The 16,617-nt window shown below is 37.2% G+C and overlaps 1 protein-coding gene across 1 annotated transcript in view; it reads left to right on the top strand.

Annotated features, from left to right (window-relative positions):
• The window catches only part of LOC107670168 (protocadherin Fat 1-like), a 33,578-nt gene that overhangs the window by 10,754 nt on the left and 6,207 nt on the right, over positions 1-16,617 (top strand). Inside the window, exons 8-19 of the mRNA XM_016462683.1 lie at positions 1,112-1,308; positions 1,469-1,622; positions 2,948-3,181; positions 6,949-7,338; positions 7,418-7,632; positions 9,496-9,633; positions 9,764-9,907; positions 10,054-10,242; positions 11,525-12,326; positions 13,078-13,209; positions 14,127-14,278; positions 14,584-15,046. Coding sequence (XP_016318169.1) covers positions 1,112-1,308; positions 1,469-1,622; positions 2,948-3,181; positions 6,949-7,338; positions 7,418-7,632; positions 9,496-9,633; positions 9,764-9,907; positions 10,054-10,242; positions 11,525-12,326; positions 13,078-13,209; positions 14,127-14,278; positions 14,584-15,046 — 3,210 coding nt within the window. The remainder of the gene's footprint in view (positions 1-1,111; positions 1,309-1,468; positions 1,623-2,947; positions 3,182-6,948; positions 7,339-7,417; positions 7,633-9,495; positions 9,634-9,763; positions 9,908-10,053; positions 10,243-11,524; positions 12,327-13,077; positions 13,210-14,126; positions 14,279-14,583; positions 15,047-16,617) is intronic.

Below are 16,617 nucleotides of genomic sequence, written 5' to 3'. Positions count from 1 at the left end.
TCAGGGATATATAGAAGCCCGTTTCTGCCACTGAATTAAAAAAAGGCAATTGTGACTTTTTATCTCAAAATTCTGACTTTTTTTTTCTCGCAATTACATCTCGCAACTCTGACTTGTTTTCTCAGAACTGCGTGATATAAACTTGTAATTGTGAATTATAAAGTCAGAATTGCGAGATATAAACTCGCAATTCTGACTTTTTTTTTCTCAGAATTAAGAGTTTATAACACACAATTCTGAGGAAAAAAATTTCAGAATTGAAAGTTTGTATCATGAGATGTAAACTCATAATTGCAAGAAAAAAGTCCGAATTGTGAGATAAAAACTCGCAATTACCTTTTTGATTTTTAATTCAGTGGTGGAAACAGGCTTCCATAGTGATATTTTTGTTGCTGTAACACAAAAAGAAGAATGTCCAGACTCTTCAGACTGCCCAGAAATCAAACCATACAGTTTTTACACTATTATTCTATTAGTGTTTTTTCATTTAAGATCTGTTTATATTGTGCGAGTTAAATATTATGCATCATGAACAGCATTTTCATTTTTGGGTGAACAATCCCTTTAACTTTGACAACCCTAAAAATACATGGTGTAAAATATTTGTCTTTTCTCCTTTCCTTCTTGACCCCCTAAAATCCCCTTGCGGCCCCTGGAACCACTTTGAAAACCATTTGTCTAAAGCCATACAATAACTTTGAGAAACAGACCAAATTTTTATTTTTAGGTGAACTATCTATCCCTGGTATAGAAACTGGTATTGGCATTTCAACATGATTATTTTGTGAGGCGTTTATTAACCTTTGGATAGTTAGCAAAGAAATTACAGACCTAACGGCAGAAACTCAATTGCTGGATGTTATGAATAATCTATTATATGTATATTAGTGTTTTGTATTATACTGAAGCTGATTAGAGATATTCAGAGCATCTTGTTATTGTCCTCAGTTTCATTACATCACCTGATTAGTATCTTGTTTACAGCTAGAAATACAATGAATCTCCAAGCTGTGTAGAATGATGCTAAATGCATGATGATTTGACTGCTAATCTCCTTATTAAATATTTCTGATTAGACCAAAGTTAAGTTTTCCTTGTTTAATGTATTCAGGTGGAGACCCGCAGGGCCTGTTTGATGTGAAGCACACAGATGGTGTTTGGGTGGTCGCTGTCAAAAAAACCCTGGACAGGGAGGAGAGAGATTTCTATCTTTTAAACATCACAGCCATCGATGGAACCTTTGAGACAAAGGCTACCATAGAGATCACTGTCCTTGATGCAAATGACAACAGTCCCGTTTGTGAGAAGGCATGATGTATATATTAATTATACCCTGAGCTCTTTATTCTGAACTGTGCAGAGAACTTTTAATTAATACATTTTAGACACATTTTTTTACAGAGAATTTAGTTTTTACAAAGTGACTTCTGCAGTGTCAGTTTAAATTGAAATCCACTTTTGTTCTCAGGATGTGTATACTCAAACTGTTCCTGAAGATGCACTTGTTGGAAGACAAATTCTTCAAGTCTCAGCCATTGATGCAGATATCCAGTCAAATGCAGAAATCACGTACCAGCTGAGTGGCAGTGGAGCTGAATCATTCACAATTGATGCCAAAACAGGTAAAATAAGCAAATGGGAAATATATAGTCATTCAAGCCTGCATTTTTATCTAAAGCAAGAGGTTAAGTGTCTGATTCAAGGACATAATGGCAGTAGCTCATTGATCACTCCTTGCCTGGTTCAAGCCCACAACCTTGTGTTTATCGGTCCTGATTGGTATCGACTTTAATGCATTCAGTGTTTAATGTGAATAGCAATTTTCATAATACCTATTGTTCCAAAGCCACTTTACATAGAAACCCCTTAAAACCCCAAGTGAACAAGCCAAACATGAATGTGGCAAGGAAAAACTGTAAGACTGTAAATGTAAGGATGAGAAGGAATCACTCAAAAGAATGTTCCCATCCTTTCTCTTGCCGGCATGTTTAAAGAGTACCTATTAATGTATTTAAATAAAAACAAAACTGTTCAAAAGTTTGGGGTTGGTAAGATTTTTTATGTTTTTGAAAGAAGTCTCTTACAATCTCTCAGGCTGCATTTATTTGATCAAAAATAAGTAGAAACAGTGATATATTGGGAAAAAAATATAAATATATTATTTATATTATAATATATGTAATCTATTGTAATTTTTTTTCCTGTGATGGCTATAAGCTACAATTTCAGCATCATTACTCCAGTCTTCAGTCTCTCTTGATCCTTCAGAAATCATTTTAATATGCTGATGCTTAAGAAACATTTCTTATCCATGTTGAAAACAGATAGAAATATAAATAGAAAGATAAATAGAAATCTTTAGTAACAGTATGTCTTTACTGTCTCTTTTGATCAATTTAAAGGGATAGTTCACCAAAAAATGAAAATTACTCCATGATTTACTCAGCCTCAAGCCATCCTAGGTGTATATGACGTTCTTCTTTCAGATGAATACAATCTGAGTTATATAAAAAAATGTCCTGGCTCTTCCCAGCTTTATAACGGCAGTGAATGGCTGTCAAGATTTTGAAGCAAAATAAAGTGCATCCATCCATTATAAAAAGTACTCCACATGGCTTCGGGGGGTTAACACAAACACATTGATTCACTTCAGAAGGCCTTTATTAACCCCCCGGAGCCATGTGGAGTACTTTTTATGATGGATGTATGCACTTTATTTTGCTTCAAAATCTTGACCACCATTCCCTGCCATTATAAAGCTTAGAAGAGCCAGGATATAGGATGGCTTGAGGGTGAGTAAATCATGGGGTAATTTTTATTTTGGGGTGAACTATCCCTTTAATGCATGCTTGCTGAATAAATTTCTTTCTTTATTAATTTCTTTTAAAAAAAGTACTGACTCCTAAACCTTTGAACGGTAGCATAAATATTCATATCTTTCTTCTAGGTGCAGTGAGAACACTGGTAACCCTGGACAGAGAGATGACAGATGTGTACAATCTAACTGTGCGTGCAGTGGACGGAGGCGATCGTTTCTGCCAAGCTTCTGTGCTCATCACAGTCGATGACGTTAATGACAGCGCCCCCAAATTCACATCTGAAAAACATCATGTTAGTATTTTTCAGAATACACAACCTGGGACGTACGTGGCACGGCTAGAGGCTTTCGATGCAGATACTGGTATGAACAACTTTACAACATTATCAACCATTTCTGTTGTTTGCTAACAATGTTTGTTTAAATTCCCTCATACAATCATGAAGAACAATTTGTTAGACTGTAGTTAGATGTACAGTAGTTGTTTCCAGCAGTGTGTATCTTGATTTAAGCTGTTGTTGCATCAGTAGTTTTTAGTCAATGCCATCTTTTTCTCTGCGTGTCATTTCATCACTCTCATCTTCACTCAGCGTGCAGCATTCCCTGACAATGGGACAGCTGAATATAATCTTTGCTCCTCATGCATAATTGTCTTTTCTCCCTACAAAGGTAACAATTACTTTCTCGCAGTGGTATGCACTCTAATTTTCTGCAGATAATTTGAACTTTCTGCCTCGGAATTAAAGTTCAGATCACTTTTTCCTTTTCTGACATCTAAAGTGACTGTTGCGTTTGACTTCAAATTATTATTGAATTATTTTTGTCCATCTGGGCTTCAGTCTCAACACTAAATGGCGAGATGCCCATCTCCTTTGTTCAGATGAAGTTACATGCATACTTTCCATTCTCTGCCACATCATTACTCTTCAAAGCTTGGTCACTTGAAGGCCCGTCTGTCTTGCAAACACTATGTGGGTACTAATGACTAAAGTAAACAACTACCCGGATGGATGTCTTGTAATTAGTGGTTCTTTCAGAAATTACCATCAACAAGATGTGTTCGTGAGCATTTGCTGATTGAAGGGGAGATTTTGAAGTGATTAATTCCAATTCACTCAGCTGTCATCGTAGGATTTTCATAGGCGTTAATTAGTCAGAGGCAATTAGGCTGGACGACCGGGCGACACTAACAACAAGGTCTGCTCTCATTGCACTAATGAGCATATAAACTGCAAATTAACCCAACAAGAAGCAATCAGATCATATTTATGCCATCCTACTCCACTATAATATGAAACAGACTAGAGGAATAGGCTCATTTTTGCATCCCTTGGGTTTCATTGCAAGTCCAGACACTCTCCTTATGCCGGGTTCAGACTACACGATATTTTTGTCGGTCACGATAGTCACTGTGTCAGATTACACGATTTTGACTCCTAAAATCTTGTCATGTCGTGGACAAGAAACATGTCAGACTATACGTTGCTTCCCGACCATTCATCGCGTACCGTCTTTAACGACGCGCGTGATGTCATCGAGTAGGCGGAACTAGATGGAATCTTGCATCCCGACGCCCATTGTCGTTTACGAATCCCCATGACACCCTACGTCAAGCAAATCGTGGCAAAATCGGGCTAAAATCGTGTAGTCTGAACCGGGCATTAGAGTGTTATCATTTCAACCCACTCATGACTTAATGATATAATGGTATGCTTATGCCCACTTCTACTCAATTTAAGCCCAATTTTTCAACTTGTTTACTCTTCTCAACTATGTGTCTTTATTTTAGGCTGCATTTTTGTCATGAAGCATCATGAATTTAATTACAAAGAGCATAAATCACAGCACAAATCACTGTTTCTCTTGTTTACAGTAAGTGCAAAATTTTTTTTTTTTTTTTACAGAGAAAGACTGTAAAAATGCTATAGAAAAAAGTGTTAGCTGGTTAACTGTAAGTTACCTGACCATACAGTGAAAAACTGTACATTTTTTAACATCACGTGTAATTTTACATTAAAACTGAAGTAAAATCTATGAATTACCATTATATATATATATATATGTGTGTGTGTGTGTGTGTGTGTGTGTGTGTGTGAAAGGACATTCGCAGAAGTCTCTGTGTGGCACATCTCATTATTATTATTATTTTTTTTTATTTGAATAGTTTTGTTTCTTGCTTTTGTCATCAGTGATGTACATGATGATGTTTTGTGTTAACTTTCTGTTATTTAGTTAATGTTTACTTAAATATTTTAATACCCTGATGGTATTTTGTGTTTATGACCAAGTGCACAGTCTACCATGTATATGAGTTTTGGCCATGATTTATGGACAGGCCACATATGATGATGCATCATGCCTTTTTCAACACAGATGCCATTTTTTTAAACTGTAAATTTAACAAGATATTTTTTATATTGAGTGGTTTGAGAGATGGGTGCTGACATCTCATATATCCCACAGCACCACAGCTCTGGCATATTAAGCTATTTAAACAACCACCTATAAACCTTATATTGTTAACCAATAAAAAAATTAGCTCCATTTCTGCTATAAACAAAGGGCTTTCAATGAAAGAATGAAAAGAGGACTTGTGTGAACACTCAACATACTAAATTGACTTTTTCAATGATTCAATTCAATTCAAAACACTACAGGGAACTGAGAACTTTAAAAACTACTCTGAGACAGACTGCTTCCGCCAACAACCACCTGTTCCCAGCCTACACACCAGAGTCCCATGCTGCCACAAATCTAATACGGGCCTTTAGAAATCTAATGCAGACCTCCATTACTTGTAATGCGTTACCCCCAACACTGCACACTACACGTGCTGAAACGATGGAATCTTGCGTCCCGATGCCCATTGTCGTTTACGAATCCCCACGACACCCTACGTCAAGCAAATCGTGGCAAAATCGGGCTAAAATCGTGTAGTCTGAACCGGGCATTAGAGTGTTATCATTTCAACCCACTCATGACTTAATGATATAATGGTATGCTTATGCCCACTTCTACTCAATTTAAGCCCAATTTTTCAACTTGTTTACTCTTCTCAACTATGTGTCTTTATTTTAGGCTGCATTTTTGTCATGAAGCATCATGAATTTAATTACAAAGAGCATAAATCACAGCACAAATCACTGTTTCTCTTGTTTACAGTAAGTGCAAAATTTTTTTTTTTTTTTTACAGAGAAAGACTGTAAAAATGCTATAGAAAAAAGTGTTAGCTGGTTAACTGTAAGTTACCTGACCATACAGTGAAAAACTGTACATTTTTTAACATCACGTGTAATTTTACATTAAAACTGAAGTAAAATCTATGAATTACCATTATATATATATATATATGTGTGTGTGTGTGTGTGTGTGTGTGTGTGTGTGTGTGTGAAAGGACATTCGCAGAAGTCTCTGTGTGGCACATCTCATTATTATTATTATTTTTTTTTATTTGAATAGTTTTGTTTCTTGCTTTTGTCATCAGTGATGTACATGATGATGTTTTGTGTTAACTTTCTGTTATTTAGTTAATGTTTACTTAAATATTTTAATACCCTGATGGTATTTTGTGTTTATGACCAAGTGCACAGTCTACCATGTATATGAGTTTTGGCCATGATTTATGGACAGGCCACATATGATGATGCATCATGCCTTTTTCAACACAGATGCCATTTTTTTAAACTGTAAATTTAACAAGATATTTTTTATATTGAGTGGTTTGAGAGATGGGTGCTGACATCTCATATATCCCACAGCACCACAGCTCTGGCATATTAAGCTATTTAAACAACCACCTATAAACCTTATATTGTTAACCAATAAAAAAATTAGCTCCATTTCTGCTATAAACAAAGGGCTTTCAATGAAAGAATGAAAAGAGGACTTGTGTGAACACTCAACATACTAAATTGACTTTTTCAATGATTCAATTCAATTCAAAACACTACAGGGAACTGAGAACTTTAAAAACTACTCTGAGACAGACTGCTTCCGCCAACAACCACCTGTTCCCAGCCTACACACCAGAGTCCCATGCTGCCACAAATCTAATACGGGCCTTTAGAAATCTAATGCAGACCTCCAGAACTGACCTTTCCTAATACTCTTTCTTGTTTCTTTATCTCCAGGGATGAACGGTAAAATACATTACTCGTTTGAAGACTCTGCCGGAGGTCTGTTTTCAATCGAGGAGAGCTCAGGAATTATTAGTTTAGAAAGGTCCCTGGACAGACAGACGAAGGCCATGCATGTGCTGAGGGTACGAGCAACAGACCAGGGCTCTCCTCATAGACTGTCCTCTCTCAGCTCTGTGGTGGTGACAGTGCTGGATGCTAATGACCATTCACTGGCGTTTGAGCATAGGGAATACGTTTCCACAGTTCCTGAGGATGTTACGATAGGGAAAAAGCTTCTGAATGTCTTTGCTGCAAGCAGGGACCGGGAAATTACTTCCCAGACAATGTACTCTATCACTAGCGGCAACGAGCAAGGGGCTTTCCGAATTGATTCACAAACAGGTGACACACACACACACACAGTTTCCCCTCTGACAGTGTGGCTCAAAGAGGACTCCACTGTAAATGTTTGTGTTTGCAGGTGACATCTTTGTTATGGAGCCGCTGGACTATGAGGTGTCTCCACAGCACTACCTGACAGTGAAGGCCACCACCAGAGGAAAACAGTCGCTCAGTGACACAGCTAGTGTTACTATTCACCTCCTTGACAACAATGACAACAGCCCTGTGTTCAGCCAGAAGATCTACTTAGCTGTAGTCAGTGAGGACGCCAAACTTGAGAGTACAGTGCTGACGGTAAGTGTTTTGCATGTGTTTGCATTAAATTACACTGTATCTTTGAAGTGGTCCATAGTGTAGGCAGTTATGTTTTGCAGTATGTATGGCAGTTATGTTTCAGGTTCTCTTTACACTTCCACTTCACAATATGGTCTGTTTTTATATGCAACAAGTTTACAACCACTTTTTTTTTTTTTTGTCACAACTTAGTATTTTCATAGTTAATAAAACCCAAACAAACAGAACACCCCTGCTGGTCTTAGCTGGTTTAAGCTGGAAGTAGCTGTTTTTAGCTGGTCTCCCAGCCTGGCCAAGCTGGTCTAATCCAGCTATAACCAGCTTAGCTGTTTTTTTTTCTTTTCTGTTCTTAATGCAACATGCTTTAAGAATATTCAGAACACCTTATTAACCACATTACACCACCATGGCAAACAACACTAAACAGCCTACCATCCAATTCTCCAAGAACAACCTATCAACTGCATAACAACTTACTTAAGAGCCCAGAACACCCCAACAACCACAAAGTAAAATGCCAAAAAACACTCATGACATCCAGGGCCATACACAGGTTTTTATAAATACCGAGGTCCAAAAACTGAGGTTATTTTTGATTTTTTTTATTGCATTTTAAGATGTTTCAAGGACAAAAAAAGAACAATTTATGACAAACATTAATTGTTTGTCAAGCAGAAAGCAGATTCTTACACATGAGAATCAGGTTGAATGTTTGAATGAATTGTCCACACTACAAACTGAAAACACAGAAGGGTTAAATATTAAAAATAATTTAGTAAAATTATACTTCCTTTATTTCAGCATTTTGGATTTAAATTATAGAAATGTGTCTCAAACAGTACATAAACATTAGCGGAATGTGTTTTATATTATGAATTTGTAGGAGCATCAATGTTCAAATAGCTTCAGCAACATGTTTCTTTCCTGAATTAATCAATGTTTTCAAAGTCTCAGTGACTGTGTCAGTGACATATGGTCAACTGATATTTTATGTATACTGTATGTTTTATGAAACATTTTATTAGACAAATGAATTTACCTACAGCTACCAGGTATATAGTTTATTAAATTCATTAACAATATGTGCACATTCATTAGGCAGCATAAAATGCTGAAAACAACTCTGTTAATGTTTCTCGTCTCATCACATTGACAATTACGAATTAAATGAACCACATAAATCATAACCTATATTAAATTCATAAGGCGAAATTAGACAAAAGTTAGTTTGCATCCCTGATTATACCATATCTGTCAATTATTTAACATTTCTATTGTAAAACATCTATCAATTATTAAATATTTAGTTTAGCTTCTTGCATCTTATCTCTCAACTGAAGAGTCATGCTGGAATTTGACTCAGCAGCATCTGTGAACAGTAAAGCCCACCTAATCTGACTTGATGGGTCATCTTAAACATTTCGATGTTGACGAGCGTTACTAGAGCTCTAAAGCAGCTCGTGAGAAAGTCGGCTATCTTGGTGCTGTGCGATATCCTTGATGCACCAAAGTAGAGTTAATATTAGGCAATTCTTTCATTGTATACATTGGAAAAAATACTGAATTCCGGACCTCGCGGACCTCAATGGTGGGTACAGCCATGATAACACCTTACCAAGCGGATAGCACCACGCTGGCAACCATCAAGAACATCCTAGCAACCGCATTGCACCACTTTAACATCCACCCTGAACACTTCGGCATTGTGCCGACAAGTTTCGGGCGAACAGGCACCACATTAATCTACTTAAAATGATGAAATTGTATTTTGATTGTGTTGCTAAACCAATATATAAAATGTGTGGCATATGGTTTATGTGAGATTAACAGATTTTCATCAAGTGTAATGATCCCTGTCCGTAGGTACTAGCGAATGATTTTGATGGGCCTTTAAACAACCGGATCCACTATTCCATTGAGAACAACAACCAAACATGTCCATTCATCATGGATGCAGGCAGTGGTGAACTGCGACTGGTCCATCAGTTGGACAGGGAAAAGGTAATGCTTTTTGAATAACATCTTCCTCCTTGACTACAGCTTCACAAGCCTTGACAACAGTGTTCCTAATTCCTTGCAAAAGCCAAGGATGAATCCATCTTTTCTGCCTTTTTCATCTCGGTTAAATTAGGTAGCGAGTTACATGCTGACCGTTCTGGCTTCCGACAGTGGAAATCCCCCCAAATCCGACAGCGCTGCAATCAACGTGACCGTGTCTGATGTGAATGATAATCCCCCTGTCTTCTCTCAGGCTAACTACAGTCTCATCATCCAGGCAAGACCACACTTTCCCATAGAGTAGAGCAAATTAAATCCTACACTCTCTCTCCTAAACTCCATGCCTGAAATCTCAGTGAGAGGTGATGTTATAATCTCTCAGTTCTTTTGGAGCGATTCTGGATATCTTTCTCTCTTCTGTAGGAGAATCTGCCTTCAGGGGCCACAGTGTTACAGCTCAATGTGACAGACAATGACTCCCCTCAAAATGGGCCACCTTTCTCCTTTAGTTTTCCGAAGGGTGATGAGTCAAGCTCATTCAGCGTAGAACAGCAGGGTGTGGTAAAGACAGCTGGACCACTAAGAAAGGGTCAGCATATACTCCAAGTGCAGGTGAGAACTGAGCTTTGTTCATTTGTTGGGACTTCATGGACCCCTGTGGGTGCTTCACAAATAGCCAGGGGACCCTCACTGATAGAGTGCAACAGTGACTTCTTTAGCAGAATGGGGTTCCCGAAGTATACATTTTCCCCTTAGGAATTAAAAAATAATAGCCTTAAACCAAACCAACCAAATTAGTTAAAGCAAAAATGTGTCTGAAATCATAAAAAATACAAGGTAGTTATTTGCAGACACATTGGGCTCATGACAAGTTTCCGTGGCTTAGACACGTTGGACAAACTATACATGATTAGAGGATGATAACCTGATATTTAGGCTGAGAACAGAATAAATTTTTGTAACCCCCCCCCCAAATCTAAAATATTAATAAGTCTTTGATTTGATACCAAAATGTACCTGTTAGTGGAAGATTCCATTGTGTTATGTGATGCAGACATTTGTAAAGAGTCATGTGTTAAAAGTTCCCTCTTGTGTTGAACAAGTGTCATAGCAGGCAAGTGAAAACACTTTTACAGCCTCCCTATCCACAATGCTCCGGCCTACAGTCCAGTAATATTGGCAGAATTTAGTTAGATACATAATTATAGCTTACTTATTCTAACTTATAGACCAATTTTATATTTCATAAATATTATGTCACATTTTGTATTTACTTTACTGTTCAAAAATTTGGGGTCAGTAAGACTCCATTAAAAAAAAGAAAGAAAAAGAAAACGAAAAGAAAGAAATTAATATTTGTAATTCAGCAAGGATGCATCAAATTGAACAAACGTGACGGTAAAGACGTATATATAATTTAAAAAAATATTTCTATTTCAAATAAATGCTGTTCTTTTGAACTTTCTATTCATCAAAAAATCCTGAAGTGCATCGTTTCCACAAAAATATTAAGCAGCCCACCTTTTTAAAACTTTGATAATTATAAGAAATTTTTCTTGAGCTGCAAATCAGTATATTCTAATGATTTCTGAAGAATCATGTGATGCTTATATTATATTATATTATATTATATTATATTAATTATATTATATTATTAATTTATTTAAATGAAAACCTTAAGTTAGTCATTGCTTAAAATATTAATTGTCGTATGTTCAAATATGAATTAAATAAAAATACAAAAAAGTTTAATTGAATTTTAACTATTTGTATGTACTTTAACAAATATTCTGTCATACATTATATATGTTTATTAGGGTTATTAATAAAAGTTAATGTAAATTGTTACCTTAGTCTAAAATCTAAAAGGAAAATCTTCTGTGTCTAATTTCAGGTGTCTGACAATGGAAGGCCTTCACTGAAATCAGTCACATCTCTCAGTGTGCTTGTAGTACAGACAAGTGTGTATCCTCCATCTGTGCTTTCTCTGGATGTTTTCATCATGATCTTGGAAGATGAGTATTTAGGAGGCATGCTGGGCCAGGTCCACGCCACAGATCAAGATGAATATGATACGCTCACATTCAGTCTGGAGCCACAGTCACACAGCTTGTTCTCTGTCATTGGCACGGATGGCAGACTGTTGGCCTGCGGAGGCTTGGACGTGGGTCATTACCAGCTTAATGTCTCAGCCAGTGACGGCCGTTTCTCAGCCTTAGCCAGTGTTACATTGAATGTGCTGCGGGTCACAGAGCAGATGCTGGACAGTTCTGTTTCTGTGTGCTTTGCTGGCATCACTGCAGAGGATTTTATTCAGGACCACTGGAAAAACTTCCAAAAAGCAGTCCGCAGTATCGCCGGAGTCCGCAGGGGCGCCATGCAGTTGATCAGTCTACAGACTGCAGAAACTGGCGACAGCCTGGATGTTCTTCTGTTCTTTGAGAGATCAGGACGAGGTGGCAGCTCGCTGGAAGCCCTCTCTCAGAAGCTCAGCTCTTCCAGAGCAGCCATCAAAGAGATGACAGGACTACATGTAGTGCGGGTTTTGAATAGTCAGTGCTCAAGCTCTGAGTGTCCTGGCAGTATGTGTAGACGAGTGGTCCTGCTTAACCAGACCAGTATGGCCACATACAGCACTGCCCGAGTGAGCTATGTCACACCCAGACACCACATGACAGCCAAATGCCTGTGCACAGGTATGCAATGTTACCATCATAAACTGGGTAACAGTCTATAAAGCTGTTGCATTTTGAATTGTGAAATAAAAAAAATAAAAATAAAAAAAACATTTTTTCAATGTGTAAATAATAATAATAATAAATATTATGAATACTTAATTTTTACCTAATTAGATTTTGATTATTAGTATTATTATTTGTACTTTTATCATTAAAATAAATATTTCTACACAATAATAATAATAGTTCTAGAGGTATAAAAGAATATTAAATCATGGCTTGTTTTTACACTCTTATTTAAAAAAAGTTTATTTTTAAATTTATTTTTAGAATGAATTGCACAATTATTATTAATAATAATAACAACAACAACAACAATAATTCTAGTTTTAGAGAGATAAAAGAATATAAAATTATGATTTGTTTTCATGGTGTTTGATTAAAAAAAAACTAATTTATACAATCCCTAATAAAACCAATAATTTTTGTGTTATTTGTACTATTATCATTAATAATAATAATATTTTTTACAATTGTATTTTTAGTATTATTTGTACTATTATTATTAATGCAAATATTAATAAATAATAATAGTAGTAGTAATAATAATAGTTGCTGTTGTAATAATAAAAGTACAAATATTTGTAGAAATTATTATTACAATTATTATATTGTGTAATGATGCTTTGACAATATTGTATGTAAAACAATAAAGTCTATAAAGTACATTTGTTGAATCTCAACTTACGTTTTTTTTTTTTTTTTTCAGACAGAAAGTGCCTGAAGCATGAAACCACTTGTGTAAACAGCCCATGTCCAGAGGGCTATGAGTGTGTGTCAGGCTTTGGGCAAGACAAACACAGCTGCATATGCACAGGTGCTGCCAAAGTCAAATGCTCAGGTAACAGTGAATTAATTTCCTTATCTGAGAAGACAGTGTCATTCGAGCCGTTCATGCCAGACTAGGGAGAGAGGTGTTGTAATAATGTAAAATATGTGAAAAATAATGTGTTTTTCGAACAACGTAGTATGAGAGCCTGTTCTAGTACACCCCCAAAACAAAATCAAGACTTTGTAAAAGAGCATAATAGGACCCCTTTAATGCAGAGAATGGCAGCTTCTCTTGAGTAAGATCTATGAGGTGTTTAACAGTAAATCATCTACATTATAAAACACATGAGTTTCTTCAGCTGAGAAATGGGTATCCTTTATTATATCCTTAACGAGAATGTCATAACAGTTTTAATTATCTTCCCCAGTGTTATACTTCTTTTGTTAGAGTAATTATAATTGATGTATTTTACTATTACAAAGACATTATAATGGTAACCTTAATTTCTGCCAAAATACCATTTTGTAAAAACCATACTGAGTGATCAGTTTTATTTTAGAATCGATGACTGTAGTTATTATGCAGCTAAAGGCAAAATGCAGTAACTGTACACTGAGTCAAAACTGAACTCTGGCTGTTATCAGGTCTCTTATACTATAATCTGTCCATTAAGTTACCAGTTAGCTCAACTATGTAAAAAAAAAAAAAAATCAATCAATCAATCAATCAAAAAGCAATTTTCTCAGTTCCAGTGTTGCTGTAGTTACTGTATTTTGCTTGTGTATGGCAGTATGATATTGTGGTGGAAGCATTAGTTAATCCTTTTAGTATGGTCTACAATTTTCCATTGCTTAAAATTATTTAGTAAGTCATTTATTATTACAGCCAGTTTTAAGGTGTGTAAAACAGACATAAGCGACCAGGATCCCAACTTAAATGTCATCTGTTTTTATTTTAATTTATTATTCTGTTTTTTCTGTTCCAAGGAGGATCTTCAATGACATTTAATGAAAGCAGCTACATTAAATATCGCCTGAGGGAAAGCATGAGAGAAGTGAAGCTCACGCTCAAGTTAAAAACTCTCTCAAGAGAAGGAACAGTAATGCTTGCCAGAGGAAGAGGCCACAGTGTTTTAGAGGTATAAAAGAATATTAAAATACAGTACCGTATACATAAACCCTAATAGAATCAGATGTCCCTAGATAAGTCTGAAAACAGCTTAAACTAGTCTAGGGTGGTCTTTATGATGGTTTTAGAGTGTTTTGTGGCAGGCTGGGAAACTAAATAACTAAACCATTTTAAACCAGCTTAGACCAGAAAATCACCTTAAGCTGGTTTAAGCTGTTTCTTGGCAGTGTACTTTGGATGATAGCAACTTTATTTTTCCATTTCACCTAAATTTTGCCATTAGATTTCTTAATATTGACTGCATGTTTTCCTTAGATAGTGGGCGGCCGACTGCAGTTCCAGTTGGATTGCGGCTGGGGTCTCGCTACAGTTTCTGTGCACAGCGTCCTGGTGAATGATGGCCAATGGCACATGGCAGAACTTGAGGTGAAGGGTAACTATGCCAGGCTGAATCTGGATCAGCTCCATTCTGCATCAGGCATCGCGCCCGGTCCCCTCCACTGCCTCAACCTGGGTGACCAGGTGGTCCTGGGTGGACACGCTCAACGTCTCGGTTCCAGACTCAGGCGCAATCTGCCTGTATCAGACAGCCTACAGGGCTGCATGGACTCTGTGCTGTTTAATGGACAGAGACTGTCCTTGGACTCAAATGGTCCATTAGGGGTTGCCATTGAGGACATGGTGGGAGTGTCTCCTGGCTGTGTCTTCTTCCCATCTCCAGACTGCTCCAGTAATCCCTGCCTCAACGGAGGGAGCTGCTTAATGAGGCAGAGTGGAGGTAGACTGAACCCACATACTGTAGATTTATGAAAATATCATACTAAGAATATCTGTATTAATTTTTTCATATTATTATTCAGATAAATATTATTATTAGACTCCAATAGTCTACAACCTCATCGTTTTTCCCCCCCTTTTAATCTGGAATAATGAATTAAATAAATAAATACTGTGGGAGCCCATTTCCGCCTTAGGATACAAAAAAGGTCATTGCAACTTTATATCTCACAGTGACTTTATGTCTTGTAGGAATTTATGTCTTCAAATTTATATTACATTTTTACTTTTATTTTTACTTAATTAAAAAAGTCTCATTGAGAGAAATAAAGCGTCATTGTGAGATGTACACTACCATCAAAAGTTTGGTAGCTTTTTTTTTTTAAAGAAAGTAATACTTTTATTCAGAAAGAATGCATTAAACTGATCAAAAGTGACAGTACTGACTTTTAAATTGTTACAAAAGATTTGTTTTAAATAAATGCTGTTCTTTTGAGCTTTATATTCATTGTAGAATCCTGAATTTGGTTTCCACAAAAATATTAAGAAGCTCAACTGTTTTAAACATCATTTCCCTTTCAAGGGAACTTCGAACTGGACCCACTGCTGCTGAGGCACGGAGGAGGATGGGCTCGTGGGGATCGCAGGTGGATCCGGCTGATGAGTTTAAAAAGGGGTTTTAGAGTTTAAAAAGGTAGGGTTAGAAGGAATCGCGGGTCAAAAGGAGGTAGGCAAGACCTAGGGATGTGATCCAGACAAGGCATCAGCACTTTCGTCCGGATCAGAGTGATACTTGAGTATCTACTCATTTTCTTCGGGGCTTTTACATCTGCCCTTATCTTCGCCTTCCTAATTCCCCTGTAACCACCATCTCTCCACCTGACCGAGGTTAGGTAGGAACTTTCTGCATTACAGTCTCCTATGCTGGACCTATGATGTAACGTTTGATTCTATGGCTTCATAGTAACCACCTTACTGATGGTCCAGACTAGAGGCTTCTTCGGGTCGCTTCTTGAACGGGGCTCCTGTGCGGGAACCATGGTGGGTGAGTACGATCCATTTTTATTAAAAATATATATTTAATACGCTAGAGGCTTCTTTGAGTCGCCTCTTGAACGGGGCTCCGGCGCGGGAACCATGGTGGGTGAGTATGATCCATTATATATGTTTTTAATGTGCTGGTGGTTGTGTGTGTATAAACCTTCTGTGAGATTTCTTTGCAGCGTTTTCCGGGAGCTGTGTGTTTCTGTCCTTTTTAAGGTAGGTCCTCTGTGAGCACCCCTTTGCTGGATTCAGAAACCAGGTGCTCGACTGGCAGTGTTACCTCACTCGTCGATATTGTGTCCAGCCGGTATGATAGCCCTGGTTCCGGCTTCATGCTTCCTGGACCATGCAGCCAGGTCAGAGGTTTCTGCGGGAGCCTTCTTGATCATCAGGCCCCCGGCATGACACTGCAAAAAATTCCTGGATGTCCGGGCTCCAGGATATCCCCTCTTGCTGAGGCATCGAGCGGGAAGTATAGGTGGCATTTGCGAGAACCTTCTTGTGTAATGCTGTCTCAGGCAGTGCTCC

Source organism: Sinocyclocheilus anshuiensis, unplaced genomic scaffold (assembly GCF_001515605.1).
Source record: "Sinocyclocheilus anshuiensis isolate Anshui unplaced genomic scaffold, SAMN03320099.WGS_v1.1 scaffold640, whole genome shotgun sequence".
Classification (NCBI taxonomy): Eukaryota; Metazoa; Chordata; class Actinopteri; order Cypriniformes; family Cyprinidae; genus Sinocyclocheilus; species Sinocyclocheilus anshuiensis.
Note: the sequence above shows the minus strand (reverse complement) of the source record. Positions and strands in the feature narration are given on the sequence as shown.